The following is a 14545-nucleotide window of genomic DNA, read 5'->3' as shown; positions in this document are numbered from 1 at the left end:
GCCAGGCCACAGGAAGGGGACCCTGGGTGCCAAAGTGTCATGGTTGAGCAGAGAGCTGCCAAAAGATATGCACACTTCAGGTTTTTCACTTTGGGCTGAATTATAACTGAAATGTGGTCTCGAAATTTCTTTTCTCAAGCACTTCCACCTTCTGACACACCTTTTTATTCTCTACAGCCGTGCTGCCCATTCTAGTCTCCACTTGCCGTATGGAGACTACTCACGCTAACAATTAAATGACTAGGAAAAAAAAACAACAAAAAAACAAATGACTAGATGGGGTGCTTGGGTGGCTCAGTCGGTTGGGCATCTGACCTCAGCTCGGGTCACGATCTCACGGTTTGTGAGTTTGATCCCCGCGTCGGGCTCTGTGCTGACAGCTCAGAGCCTGGAGCCTGCTTCGGATTCTGTGTCTCCCTCTCTCTCTGCCCCTCCCTTACTTGCACTCTGTCTGTCTGTGTGTCTTTCTCTCTCAAAAATAAACATTAACAAAATTAAAAAAAAAATTAAATGACTAGAAGTGAAAATGTAAAATTCACTTCCTCATTTGCACTAGCCACATTTCAAGGGTTCAGTGGCCACACGTGGCTAGTGGCTACTGTATTGGACAGCACAAATATGGAACATTTCCATTTTCACAGGAATTTCTAGCAGACAGCATCGCTTTGTCCACTACAATTTTTAAAGTTTCTTTTCCTCCTTCTGAGTCAGCTTCTACTCATTCTGGGCAGACGCAGAAGCAGAGTAGGTGGCTGGCACACAACCAGGCCTGAGGCCAATGGGGGCCTTTGCATCGGGCCTAGACATCCAGATTCCTGTCCCCTGGGGACCGGCCTCAGTCACAGTCAACTCTGAGGGAAGCCCGAGATTTCAGGGAAATTTACTGGTTCCAGTTCTGGAACAAACACTTGATTGGAGCACTCAATTTCACCCTGCTATCGTCTCCATTAAGTCTTTGTACAGAAGAAACTCGCCTTCAAGAAGGTGAGATAGCTCAGTAAAAAGGGCTTTGTATCTGCTGTCAGACAACCTGGTTCGAATCTAAGGTCTCTTATTAACTTCTTTGGGCCTCCGTGTACCTCACTCACGTACGTATACCTTTTCTCTAGCAAACACGTGTATCATGCTTCCTATATTCCAGGGCTATTCTAAATGCCTTAAAAATGAAAGCTAATGGGGCGCCTGGGTGGCTCAGTCGGTTAAGCCTTCGACTTCAGCTCAGGTCACGATCTCGCGGTCCGTGAGTTCGAGCCCCGCGTCGGGCTCTGGGCTGATGGCTCGGAGCCCGGAGCCTGCTTCCGATTCTGTGTCTCCCTCTCTCTCTCTGCCCCTCCCCCGTTCATGCTCTGTCTCTCTCTGTCTCAAAAATAAATAAATGTTAAAAAAAAAAATTAAAAAAAAAAAAGAAAGCTAACAACTTTGAAGGTAACAATTGTATGAGGTAGCTATGGTTTGCATCCCCATTTTAGAGATGAGGAAACGGAGGCACAGAGAGGTGAAGCCAGTTGTCATACGGCACAGAACTAACAAGCTGTAGAGTGGAGAATCAAACCCAGGCAGCGTGGGTTCCAGAGTCCGTGAAAGTGTGAATAAGGGTCATCCCCAAGGTGATATTCAAAGCATGTAACGGTACTGGCCGTGGCACGAACCAGGCCGAGCTGACACCAGCCACAGCACAGAGCGGAGTCTCGGAGGTGCCCCGTTCCGTCAGGATGATCCCGTAGTTGCATGGGGGAGGTCTGGAGGTTCCCAGTGGGACCGATGATGGTGAGGCCGCTTGGGAAGCTTAGCACAGCGAGTGCCCATTATAGACCTATTCGAATAGTTCACTCACAGATGCGGCTGTACTGGATATACCAGTTGAACATCAGCCTGGGTCATCCCTGCCATTCTTTTTTCACTGGGATTGCGAGATTTCAATGAGCTAACCTATGCTCTCCCATAGAATGAGGCTGTTATTTCCATCTTTCTACTAATTTAATCCGTCCGACGTGATGGTGCACGAGAGCCCGTGAAAGCACCTGCAAAGTGCCTTGTGGGGTGGCTAGCACACGGTAGGCTCTACATGCCATTTCTCTCTTCTCCCCCTTCCCCCGCTGGTAACCAGGAATGCCTGCGGCTGGCCAAGTGCCCTTCCCATCACAGAGGCTGGGCTACACTAAGGCCGTCAGTTATCTGCTGGGGAGCTGTCAACGCTTTGAAAAGAAAGAGCCAGGGTTTGTCAGAGCCTCGTTCCCCAGACTCTCGGGAGCCAGGCACATAACAGCAGAGGCAAGCAAAAGAAAGGCCGGAGTCAGCAGCCAGACATACAAGGAAATCTTTACCGCCCTCGGGCCTGTAGAACCACTCCACCACCGTGGTGGCCTCCACCTCCTCTCTCTTCATGCAGGAGATGCAGCGCAGCTTCATGGGGTTGCCCTGAACGGCCTCCGTCTCCGAGGGCACTTCCACACACACAGGGAAGCAGACACTGACTGGAGAGGGGCCCAGTGACAGGGAAGGGACAGGGAGGTGTTGGGGAGGAGGGCACCAGGAGAGCGGCATTGGAGAACAAGAGGGAGGGAGAAGAGACAGAGAAGGAAGAATCATGAGACAAACCTGAAGATCGCATGTACCTGCGTGTACGTCTTCACCTGGGCTCCCCCAGGATGCACGCTCAGAACAGGCAGGGCGTGGGCTGCAGGAGCCACGGATGACTCTGAGTTGACTGAAAGCCTCCCGGGGTGCAGCCCTGAGCCCTGCCCTCAAAGACTTAGAGTCTCGGTGGGAAACCGGGGGCACACATACCCACCCATCCATGCACCCTTCATTCAACCACCATTCACCGAAATCTACTCTGTGCCAGGCCTGATGCGAGGCTGACACAAAGATGAATAAAACACCAACCACACCCTGAAGGCATTTATAATCTAGCAGGGAACGCATACTTCTAAGTATCATCAAACGGGACCATGGCGAGTGCCATGCTGGTGACGTGTTCTGTTCCCAGAGGAGGGCCAGTTATTCCTGGTTGGGCTGGGGAGAGAGGAAGAGAAGGAAGATGAGGCAGGGGTCTAGAAAGGGAGCGGGGACCACGTTGTGAAGACCTTTGTGTGGCCTTCACAACATGAGGGGTCAGATGTTGGCAAGCCATGGAGAGATAATCATTGCGTCTGAATTTTATTTTAAAAAGTAGGTAATTCCGACGCCTGGTGGAGGCTGGAACAGCAGATGAGGAAGACGGTGAGGTGGCCACTGGGCTAGAGCAATGCTTTTTGCAGAGGAGTAGAGAGAGACAAAGTTAAAAATCTGGAGAGAGGTCAGGTTGGGGCGATAGCTTGCCTGCCACATGGAGGTCTGGACTTATGGTCTCTGCCCTCTAGAAACTTGTGGCCCATAAAAATAGGGTGAGTACATCAGACTGCACGTTCAGGATGAGTCAAAAGTGGGATGAGGCTGCCAACAAAGCGAGTGCAAATGTGGGCTGCTTTAACAGATGCACGATGTGCACAACGAGGGAGAGACAGTGCCTGTGCACCGTGCAGAACAAATCTGGACCGTTCCGATCAGTTCAGCTGTCACACTTGACAACAGGAAGTTGTTCAGTGAGTTCATGCCCAGCAAGGAGCAAGATGGAGAAGGGTCTGGAGACATTGTCTGGGGAGAAACAGATGGGAGAATTGGGGGTGTCTGGCTTGGACACTTCTAGAACTTATCTGCCTTCAAGTATTTGAAGGCCTGTGGAAGAGAAATTCGATTGTGTCTAATTCCAAAAGTTACAAGAAAGTAAACTTGGCTCATTAAGAAAAAAAAAAAAAAAAAAAAGAATTTTCTGGTGCTGAAGCTGATTACAAATACAAAAAACTATTTGGTAAGAGTTTATTGTATGGAAGATTCAAAAATGGGATGATCTTATGTCAGGACTTCTAAGTCCCCTTCTAGTGCTACCTTTCCATGAGTTAATAATAAAAACAAAACTCCTAAAAAAAAATGAAACAATACACATTGATATTTAAAAACTAGTACGCTGGGGTGCCTGGGCAGCTCAGTCTGACTTCAGCTCAGGTCATGATTTCACCGTCCGTGAGTTCGAGCCCCACGTCTGGCTCAGAGCCAGCTGACAGCTCAGAGCCTGGAGCCTGCTTCTGAGTCTGTGTCTCCCTCTTTCTCTGCTCCTCTCCTGCTCATACATTCTCTCTCAAAAATAAATAAACATTAAAAATCTTTTAAACAAACACACAAGTGGCACTATGATGAGTTTAAAACATCAAGGGGAAATAAAACTAATTGGTTTTAAAACTCTCAAGCTAGCTGGGGCTGGTCTTATCAGGCAGTCTGCAAAAGAGTCTCCCGCTTCTGTATATGGACCATCACTTTCATGGAGAGAGGATCTGTATCTAGAGAGAACTGATCAGAAACACTTTCAATATGTGATGTGTTTGAAGTCTCGATTGTAAGCCTGGTTGAAAAGAAAAGAAAAGAAGGTGTGGTCTGTGCAAAAGTTTGGGAACGAATACAGGTGCAGAGAATGTGCACTGAGAAATCTGTGTGGCAGGCAGCTTTGAGGCACATTCATATTTAATGAGACATGGTAAAGATAAGTTAGTTCAGTGATGATGACTTCGAAAGTAGCATAGGAAGATGTACCAAGGAATGCACAGTTACAAATACAGAGGCAGGAAGGAAATGAATTTGGCAACTGAAGGCCTGTGTGTATCTACTCTTTAACCTCTGAGACTCAGTTTATTCATCAACAGAATGCTGAAAATAACATCTAATAGCGTCATCATGGGAATTCTATGGAATGATCTATATGAATGTGCTTTGGACATATATCACCTGTTAATGTATTTTCTCCTTCATTTATCTGCCCACTTATTCAACAAATATATTGCGTGCTTATTGTATGCCAGGCACTGTTCTAGGCACTGACGATGCAACAGGGGACAAAACAGAAACCATTCCTGCTCTCATGGAGCCTGCATTCCAGAGGAGGGTAATAAAAATAAGAAACATGACATTGTAGTATGTACTAATGAGAAAAAGTAAAACAGAGTAGAGGCGCATGGGAACATCGGAGACAGCCTCACTGAGACGGTGACATCGAGCAGGCACTGAAGGAAAGAAATGAGGGCAAGAAAGGAGATATATGAATATCTCCATGGAAGTGTGCAAACAGAGGAAATAGCATTTCAAGGGTCCTAGGGTGGGAGTGTCTGTCGAAAGCAGAGCACAATGAAGCCCAGGGAACAAAGTGAGAAAGGAGACATAAGCCAGGGCCAGATCATGGCTGGTCTTGATTCGAACTTGGACTTCTGCTTGGAGTGACATGGGGACCATTGGAGTGTTCTGAGTGGAAGAATAACACGATTGGTACAAACTGACATGACCTGGCTATGTTGAGAATAAACGGAAGAGGTGACGAAGGACAATGTGGAAGCAAACAGGATAGTTAAGAGGCTGGTACACTGATCACATTGAGAGATGGCTCAGTGGTTTGGCTTGGATGAAGGCGGTAGCAGAGCTGCTGGGCTTTGAAAAAGAACAATTTGTTGGACCAACATCCTCGAATACGTGCCAGCTGATGTGCTTTAGTGAGCAAGTAGATGAATTGGTCTTAAATAGGAGCACATTTAGTTCATTTAAAGGAGGGAGGGCAAAATATATGCAATCAGGAGGATGGCTGTGGCTTGCACAGCAATCTCTCTTTTTCCTGAGTTGCTCCTGAGATGACAGCAACCCAGTGTACCATCAGAGAACAAGCACTACTGATTCCCTTCTCATGGCCAAAGTCCAGTTTCAAGGCATAAGAATTCTGCTCATGAAGTCCTGGATAGTACATTGCAAAATGGTCACAAAATTCTCTCCTGTCTCTTTGCTTGCCCTTTGCCATATGACGTGATGTTTCTTCCATCAAGAGGTGAAATCTGTTTCCCCACCCCATGAGTCTCTAGTACACAACTGCCTCTCTGTGAAATCCTCTAGATACCCAAGAAAAGGTCGTACATATGGTAGATATTCAATCCACATTGCTGACTGTAAATGATAAACTCCTGGAATAATCTTGGCCAAATCATTTGACTTCTGGTCTCTTCTCCAATTTCTATAGTAATAAATGAGGAAACTTATGAGAAGGTAGACTAGGTAGATATATTACTAATGATTATATTTAACTAAGGAATAGTATCAATCTATCATGAGGTGGAGAGTAATATGTGTTGAACCAACTCCTCTAATACCCTCAAATCTTTTTCTTCTTTGGCCATTACTAGCTTGCCCCTCCTGAGCTTGCTCTAGAATGCATTCCTTTGTGCTAAGATAATGCAGGCTTTTATTAGAATGTAAATATTTGCCAAAAGGGGTAATAAATGAAGTTATCTGTAGGCATTAACAACCTGAAATGATTTGTCTATCAGGTTAGCCAGTCACTTAGCAGAGCCTTGAAAAGAATGGGGTGCATGATGAGCTTCTGGAGGACGAGAGGAAAGCATCCCCAACAGAGCACACATGTGGGGGACTAGACCCAGAGAGGAAGAGCAGAGAAGACACTAGGGCCTGGATGGGGAGGGCAAAGGAAAGGCATGGCGGGAGGGGTGGGAGGGTGGTGGCTCTGAAGAGGGATGTGAGGACAGAGCCCATCCGGCAATCCTGCATAGCAGCACATGTGTTCATTAGAAGTGCCAGAACAAGCACTGGAAGACTGAAATCAGGAGACAAGAGCTCTCTGGCAAGTCCTTCCCCCTCCCTGAGCTCATTTTCTCACATCTAAACTGGAAGTAATATTACTTTCCCTAGCTACCCCCAAGGATTGATATGGTGACCAAAAAGAAGTAACAGATTGAAAAGTGCTTCGCAAACCATAAAGCACCAGGGAAGTGTAGGTTTTTTTTTTAATTATTATTATATACTTTATTAAAGGAAATAAGGGAACTTTTTTCAATATATGCAGAAAATAATACAATGGAAAATATTCTTTCCATTTATATTTGCATCATGTGATAAAGCAACTTGGGAAGGGAGAATGCATCTAGTCAAAGTGGTTTCCAGTCCTAGAATTACATTCAAATAAAATGAAATTGCATTTGTGAAATGAGGCCCTTCTCTTACATTTGATGACCAGGTTTCCTGAACCATCCCTCTTTCCTTCTGCAGCTTTTAAGCTTCATGAGCCAAAGAAGCTGAGAATGAGCACATGATGGGTGTGATGTGCATGCTTCTTCCAAAGGTTTTATTTTGGGGATGGGGTGGAAAGTGGAGGTGAGGAGAGGGGTGGATGCTACCAAGTCGAGCAATATCTTGTAAATATTTCCTTACTTTTCAGTCTTAGATGTTATCTGCCCCAACTTCCGACCTTTCCATGTGAGGAACCAGATACTCTAAGGTTGTTACATAGCAAGCTAATGGCACAGCTAAGACTCCAAGCCAGGCTTTATAAGTCCTAAAAAGGGCTTAGCATGTGGCACCCTCAACCCTTCCACTGGAATTCAGGCAGGGATGCTAAAAATTTAAATTAAGGTTTGGGAAGAAAAGCTCTGTAGAATCTCACCCCAGTCCTTCTCTGCAACTTTATCTTCCATTGATTTATCAATACTCTTTCTTTTCCAGCCAGACTAACCTCTCCTAAGGCTCATTTCCCTAGTCTTAGCCTCCCCTGAGGAAATCCTAGCCTTAAATCGTCAAGGCAGGTGAGATCATTGGCAACCCATTATGTCTGCTTCATCTTCAGGTCTAGTCACTCTACTGGGGATGGATGGTGATGAATCTGCCCTTGGGACTGGCATTACTCTCCCTCTTTGTCCTTCCCAGACTGTCTCATCAGGCATTTTGTTCAACATGAAGCTTGGCTCTGCTTTTGGTCACATGTAAAATCCAGATAATGCTGGCAGCCAATAAGTCCTGGAGGTTTAATAAAGTGATACTAAGGCAAAGAGGCAATTCCCATCAGCATATTTGCCACTGCACAAGTAGAATGAGTTTCATGCCAACCACGGGAGAATAAATCCCACACGCCTAGTTTCAATAAAGCAAGTGGGCACAATTATCCTGGTTATTGACTTTTAGCATAAAGGTAAAAGCATGTAAAAAGTAGAAATGTAGACGATCATGTGAAGCAATATATCAACTGAACAGCACTTGTATTTGACCTGAGGATCTAATCAGAGTCACCAAGAGAGGGATGCCTAGAACTATACAGCAATCACACACACGTGCGCACACACACACACACACACACACACACACACACACATCTTCACCAATCCATTCAGATGCCCATACTAACATGCTCAGACATACACTAACACACATTCAAACACTGAGGCATAAACGACACAGTAAAGCATTCTCTCAATCACATATATAGATGTTATCACGTAGACTCATTAGCTCTCTCTACACCCATGCAGGTACCCTACTCTGACACCACTCTGCTTAGCCTTAGTGTTGCAAGTGAAGGTCTTCCTTATTTGGAGGGAGAAGGTCACCTTATTTCCTCACAGCAAACAAGAACCTATTCGTTTTTGAAAGCAAAAAACATAGCTCCCCAAACACCAAAGCACCTTAGCTTCACATGTTCATGAAAAAGAATAAAGATGCAATGCCCAGGTGCCTATTTATCAAAGACGTAGCTGCAAATGGCTGAAGCCTATTTTCCTTATTAAAATTAAATAAATGGCTCAACAACGTGTTTTCATTCTCAAAATGCATGCATTTAGCTTTTTAAAAAAATACGTGGGAATTAATTTGAAGACCCAATGATTTTTCATTGAAAAATGAAAGGTAAATGCAACCGAGATTTTTCATAATGAACGTGACTGCATTCCCTTTCAACAAAAGGAAAAGGGAAAAAATACTTTGGAATTAATCGGAAACAGGAGGAGGGGTGGAAAACCCACTAGGGTGGTTCTGGAATATAACAGCAGGGGAGTGAGGTGTTTTTCCAGTCTCAAAATCCCAGCTGTCATGTAACCCTTACGGATCTCCATGTCTGGCAGACATGCATAGAGAGAAGCCAACCAAGGCTCCTTTTGTTACAAACGACATCAATTAGTGTTATTATTGTTGGCATTATTACTGTTATCTGCATCTCGCATGGCAGGGTGCTGGTACTTACCCCAGAAGATGAGCACGAGGGAAACCAGGGGAAACAATCTGTTGAAGGCAGGCATCTTTTCTCTGGCGGGTGGCTTCCGGGGCTAAACAGAGAGATTCCCTCGGTCAAGAACTCGCCCTCTCAGATACTTTCGAGGAAACCCTTTGGGACGAACTGCCCCAAGGGGGCGACTTTCGGACTGAAATAAGGGCCAAGCGCCGGCGACTGGGGAGGCTTTCAGGGGTTTTCGAGCCGGGCGGGGGTTTCAGCTCCAAACCACCCTAGTGCACCGCCCCAGTTCGAGGGAGCCGATCAGCAGCTTCGCGCGCTCTCCCCGGAGCCCGTTGCTGGGATCCGGCTCAGCACCACGGACAGTACCTTCCCCGCCCACCCCGGAACTTCACAAATTCCAGTTGCTCAGCTGCTTCTCGGGTTTGCGCCTCGGTGACAGCTCAGCTCGGAGGCGAGCAGCACGGCTGGCTCTAGGCGGCTGGCTCTATCTAGGCAGCTGGGCTGTCGAAGGGGTCCATGTTGATCCACCTCTCACCTCCCCTGGGAACAGCTACGCTCCGACCAGGATCCACCAAGACCCGGCAGCTTCGGCTTCATCAGCCTGCACCGGCTTCTCCAGCTGGGCGTGCCACCCACACCCAAAGCCACCGGGGCCTCCCGTCTGAGCTCCAAAATTCGTTCCACCTCGGTCCCGTCCACGCCCGCCCTCTGCTCCGCAAGAAGGTCCGGAGGGGCGGGGCAAGAGGCGGGAGCTCCCGTCGGCCGCAGATCTCTGGGGAGGGGCAGGGAGGGTGGGCCGCTTCCCAGGAGCTCGCCCCCAGATAGTGCCGGGGCCCCGATTCTGGGTGGCGGGTGACCAACTGCCCTTCTCCGGGTCCTTCTTGACCGTGTGTGTTCAGTCAGCCTTGACATGCGCAGGCGGCTGTCCACCCCCACCGCCACCACGGACCCACCCCTCGTGCACACACTCCCCACCCCCAAACAGGCGTGTCCCTCCGTGGCCGAGCGAGGCTGCCCAGCGCGGGGCGGAGCTTGGAGCTGCGCAAACACCTCCAGACCCCGCGGTTTCTGCTCTCGCTGGCTGTCTCCAGGTCTCCCTTTCACATCTCCACACCTCTCCCAGCGCGGGCACACTTCCTCCCACCAATTCACACCCTCCAGGCAACCCCACTCCTGCTACAGCACAGGCAAGCTAGCCTCCAGCTCCGGGAAGGGGAGGGCCAAATCTCTTTCAGGCAATGATGTCATCTGCCGTGCACACTGTACACGAGAAGCTCGCGGCTTCTCTTCCCCGACCCCATCCCCTTCTCTTCTTCTAGACTCTTCTTTGTCTATCCTTGATTAATTAGTTCCGGGCACACCAAACCCAGCAAGATAATCCCTGGTTAGGAGACATGGGGTAGGAGTGAGGCGCACCTGTTCCCATGGTCACCTCCTCATCCAGTGAGGCGATCCAAATGTCAGCGCGAGAGTAGCACTGGGGGTGGGGGCAGCTCCCTCTTGCTCTAATCGCTTTTTTCCCTGTTCTTTCTTTATTTTCTTTATTATCATTATGATTATGATTTATTTAGTTTAGTTTAAAAGCAGATTGTGGTTTGGCCTCTTCTATTAGCCACTCCCTAGGCTTCTCAGCTGTGTCAGTGCCCCCGCCCCATCTCTGAAAGGGAAACCTGAAACTTTAAATTCAAACTCAGATTTGTTATAAACTCAAATTGACGTAACAGATTAGGAATGCCTGGAGCTGAAATGAAAGATTAACACAAAAATCTGCCCCTCCCCCTTCTTATCCCCTCCTATTCCCTTTCCAAAAGGGGAAACTTGACACTGATATTCCAAAAAAGAACCGCAGAGTGACAGCTGACTGTAAACGAACCATAGGCAGGAAATTCTCTTCCCTAACATATGACAGAACAACAGAAGGTCTCCGAGATAGGATCTTCTTCCTGGGCAGGGAGCCACCAGGCCATAAACTCTATGTTGTTTTTGAAGGCCAACCCTTGAAGCGCAGTGCATTATACTTGGAAGAGAAGTTAAAGTTGACTTAATTCAATCTTTCCAATTCATGAATCCCCCAAGAACGTTCCTGATGAATAGGCTTGACCTATTCATCTCTCCATGGAAACAGATTTTCGGCAATATGTTTCAAACCATTCCAAAGTGGAATGAATTACCTTTTGTTATGTTCAAGCAGTTGTTATCCAAAGAATTACTGGGATGTTGCAGGGGAAAAATATCTTCTAGATTTGAAGTTTGGAATAGATTATTGATAAAGTTCCAACAGCCTTTGAGATTCTATAATTTTTCTGAAAGCCCCACCCAAATACATAGAGCAACTGAGATACTTTCAGTCTGATAAATCTGTCAACCGCCACCCTCCCCCCCCTCCCCCCCCCCCCCCCCCCCCCGCCAACACCACCACTACCACAGTGGGAATTGGCTTAATTTTACATTTTTGTCACATCCATTTGTGCTATTAGGAAATAATCACAATGTTCTTTTCTAAATGCTTACCAATACCATTTTAGTCACTCTGAGGATTTTACATGAGATTTTAGGAACAATGTATTTGCCTCTAGTAGGCATATGACATTTCCCTTGTCTTTCCTCTATTGAAAATAAGAGCATGTGGTCTTCTCAGTTTTCTGACATTTCCTTTGATTTTTGGCAGTGGCTCTCAGTCACTTTCATAAGTACCTTAAGTTCCCTGAAGTACATTCTGCCTTTCTCCAAGAGTTTTTAACTCATTTTAATTGTTTAAGCTATGCCTTCCTCCTTTCTGCCATTTTGGCTTCAATCCATTTTGCTGCTTTGTTTTTTAATCTTTTCCAATTTGATGGTCCTCTTCCCCTTACAGTTGATGGATGAAACTAGCTATTCAAGGTCTACAAACAGTAGCCAGAGCACTCTTTATATTTTATAAGGTCATGTACCTTCCTTGCTCAAAGCCCTTCAGTAGCATTTCATTGCACTTAATACAATCCAGACTCCTCACCATGGCCTAACAAGACATGCCCTGAACCCTGGCTATCTCTTCACACCCATGCTACCATTCCCTGTCTTGTCCACAATGTTCCACCACATTTATTGTTTTTTAAATGTACTTCAAATGTATTAAGCTTTTCCCCATCATAGAGTCTTTGTGCCAGATGTCCTCTCTTCCCAGAATACTCTTCATCCTAGGTCTGGTTTCTTATCATTATGGTCTTGCCTCAAATGACTTCTCCTGTGATGGCACTCCTGGTCACACTTTCTAAACTGGTTTCCTGCCCACTTTCCCCACCTGAAGCTACTCTCTATGTCATTATCCAGTTTCTTGTCCTTTATATCTTCTCTTACCCTCCAAAATGATTTTATTTGAAATTTAACACACTTGCTTATTTTCTGTTTCCTCCTATCGGGATGTAAGCTTCATGAAAGCAATCCTGTTTGTTCTGTGTGCTGCTGTACTCCTATGCCGGGGTTGGTACCAGGCAGATTATTAGATCCTCTATGAATCCTGAATGAATGAGTATATGGATGGATGAATGAGTGAGAATAGTGTGGGAAGAGTGACAAGCCCAGGCCATAATCAAGAGGGAACAGAAACAAAAAATAATCAGAGAAATGGGAGACCAGAAAGACACAATGCCACAATAGATGAGGAAAGAGAATATCACGACTTGAGGGACACTGCTCCTTAGAGGAGACTGCAGCCAAATGGGCTCAGAGATTGAGAAAAAGGAGAGGAGAGTATGGGGCCGAAGGTATTTAAAGATTTTGAGGTGGAGGGGGAAGGATGACTCTGATAGGTAAATAAGAAGAATGACATCTGAGATATGGATGGAGACATTGCTTTTCCTGAGGAAAGAAACCCATTTCACTAAGATTATGGCGGGGGGGGGGGGGCGGAAATTAGAGACAGCAGTAGGAGCAGTGACCCTGTGAGTAAAGATAAAGTAGATACTTTAAGATACACATCTGGATCTTCTCAAAGCAAGAAGCAAGAGTATCTACTGAAAGTAGGGGGTGGGGAGGAACAGGGGAGCTACAGACAAGAGAGACGGTGTGGGCCCCTTCTTGATGCATTTCAAGATCAACATATACCTGAGCTAAGAGTCAAGATGCAGGAATCAGAGCCCAGGGTAGACAAGTCAAGTGACCTGCTTTGCTATTCTAAATGGATTTTGAAAAATAGTACATAACCCAGGGGACAAGGAGAGTAAAAAAACATGTTTAAGCTATGGCCAAAGTGCACATGTGGGACTGGGAGATTCAGGCTCCTCCAGATCATTCCCTCATCCTGACTGCCAGCTGTGTGGTTACTGTCACCAGCCAAGGGAAGTTGGGGATTAGGACAGGAAATAGTGACATGATGACCAGACTATGCAATCCCTTCCTGGATCTGCACATGGCAGACAGCCTGGCAGGTAAAAAGAGGCCAAAAATGTTTGTTGAATTGAATTGAATTTCATCTGAATGGTCAGCAAGGCCAGAACTTTCCTGACACCCAGGAGTGCCCACAAACACTCATAACACACTCTGTGTGCAAGAGAAGCCAGTGTCACACTGTTCCTATCCCATCTTCAGGAAGCCCCTGGTACACATTCACGAGAAAGCTGTCGCTAGGTAGTTATAATAATCGAAACATTCGAATGGGGAAAAAAGGAAAATATAATTGGTGATAAGGTACTTCAAGCTCCTCAGAAGAAAAGCTATATTTCAAGTATTGCTGTTAGCCTGGCATAATTTCTTATGCATTTCTGGCTGGGGCTCTTAGGCTGGACAGATGGAAAAAGTCTTTTGGAGAAGTAAGTGTCATTATTGCCTTTGCTGCTGAACTAAATGATTATTCTGATGTGTGGTGCAGGAGCCAACACCTGAGCCCCGGTTGCCTAAATGCTCACCAGAAACGATAGAGAAGAAGGAGAAAAAAGAAACCACAAAATGACCCCCAGGTGGGGGACAGGAAGCCTGTCTCAGGCCTCTTTCAACTCTGAGATAGTACTGACATTTTCACCTGACCACTCTGAACCAATTTTCTCTCTCTAGTTGTCTGCCTCCCAGAGTTACTGGAAGCACAAATGAACTAATGTGTGGATGTGTTTTGGACTTGGTACAGTCTCATAAAACCAAGAGGTGTTAGGTTGCTGTTTAGATTATTTCTTTAATCTTTCCAGAGATGTACTCAGCTGTTAACTTCAGCATGACGAGGAATAATCAACTTTTCATGATTTGTCAACACATTTGTTATCATTTTCATCACCAACATCATTATCTTCATCATCATCATCATATTTGAGAGCCTGCTTTGGCCCCAGAACAGTGCTTTGCTCTTTGATTAGATTAACTCATTTAATCCTCAAACCGATTATAACGAGTAGACACTATTACTCTTTCTCTTTTTGAGGAAATAAGTACAAGAGAAGTTAAATAACTTGTTCATTCAACTTGCATATGGCAGAGCTATTGCTCAGACCCAAAGCT

The 14545-nt window shown here is 46.1% G+C and overlaps 1 protein-coding gene across 3 annotated transcripts in view; it reads right to left on the bottom strand.

The window, feature by feature from the left end:
- The window catches only part of SCN3B (sodium voltage-gated channel beta subunit 3), a 31444-nt gene extending 21176 nt beyond the window's left edge, over window positions 1-10268 (bottom strand). For 2 of the 3 annotated variants that reach the window (XM_060605073.3, XM_060605072.3), the window contains exons 1-2: window positions 9618-10268; window positions 9092-9173 (exon numbers count right to left, since the gene is read on the bottom strand). In XM_060605073.3, coding sequence (XP_060461056.1) covers window positions 9092-9173; window positions 9618-9994 — 459 coding nt within the window. In that variant the 5' untranslated portion in view covers window positions 9995-10268. Of the gene's footprint in view, window positions 1-2310; window positions 2475-9091; window positions 9174-9617 lie in introns of all 3 variants that reach the window. The other variant, XM_060605074.3, reaches the window with a different exon arrangement.
- Window positions 10269-14545: the final 4277 nt, after the last annotated feature.

Source organism: Panthera onca, chromosome D1 (assembly GCF_046562875.1).
Source record: "Panthera onca isolate mPanOnc1 chromosome D1, mPanOnc1 haplotype 2, whole genome shotgun sequence".
Taxonomy (NCBI): domain Eukaryota; kingdom Metazoa; phylum Chordata; class Mammalia; order Carnivora; family Felidae; genus Panthera; species Panthera onca.
The sequence above is the reverse complement of the archived record's forward strand: the minus strand, read 5'-3'. Positions and strand labels throughout refer to the sequence as shown.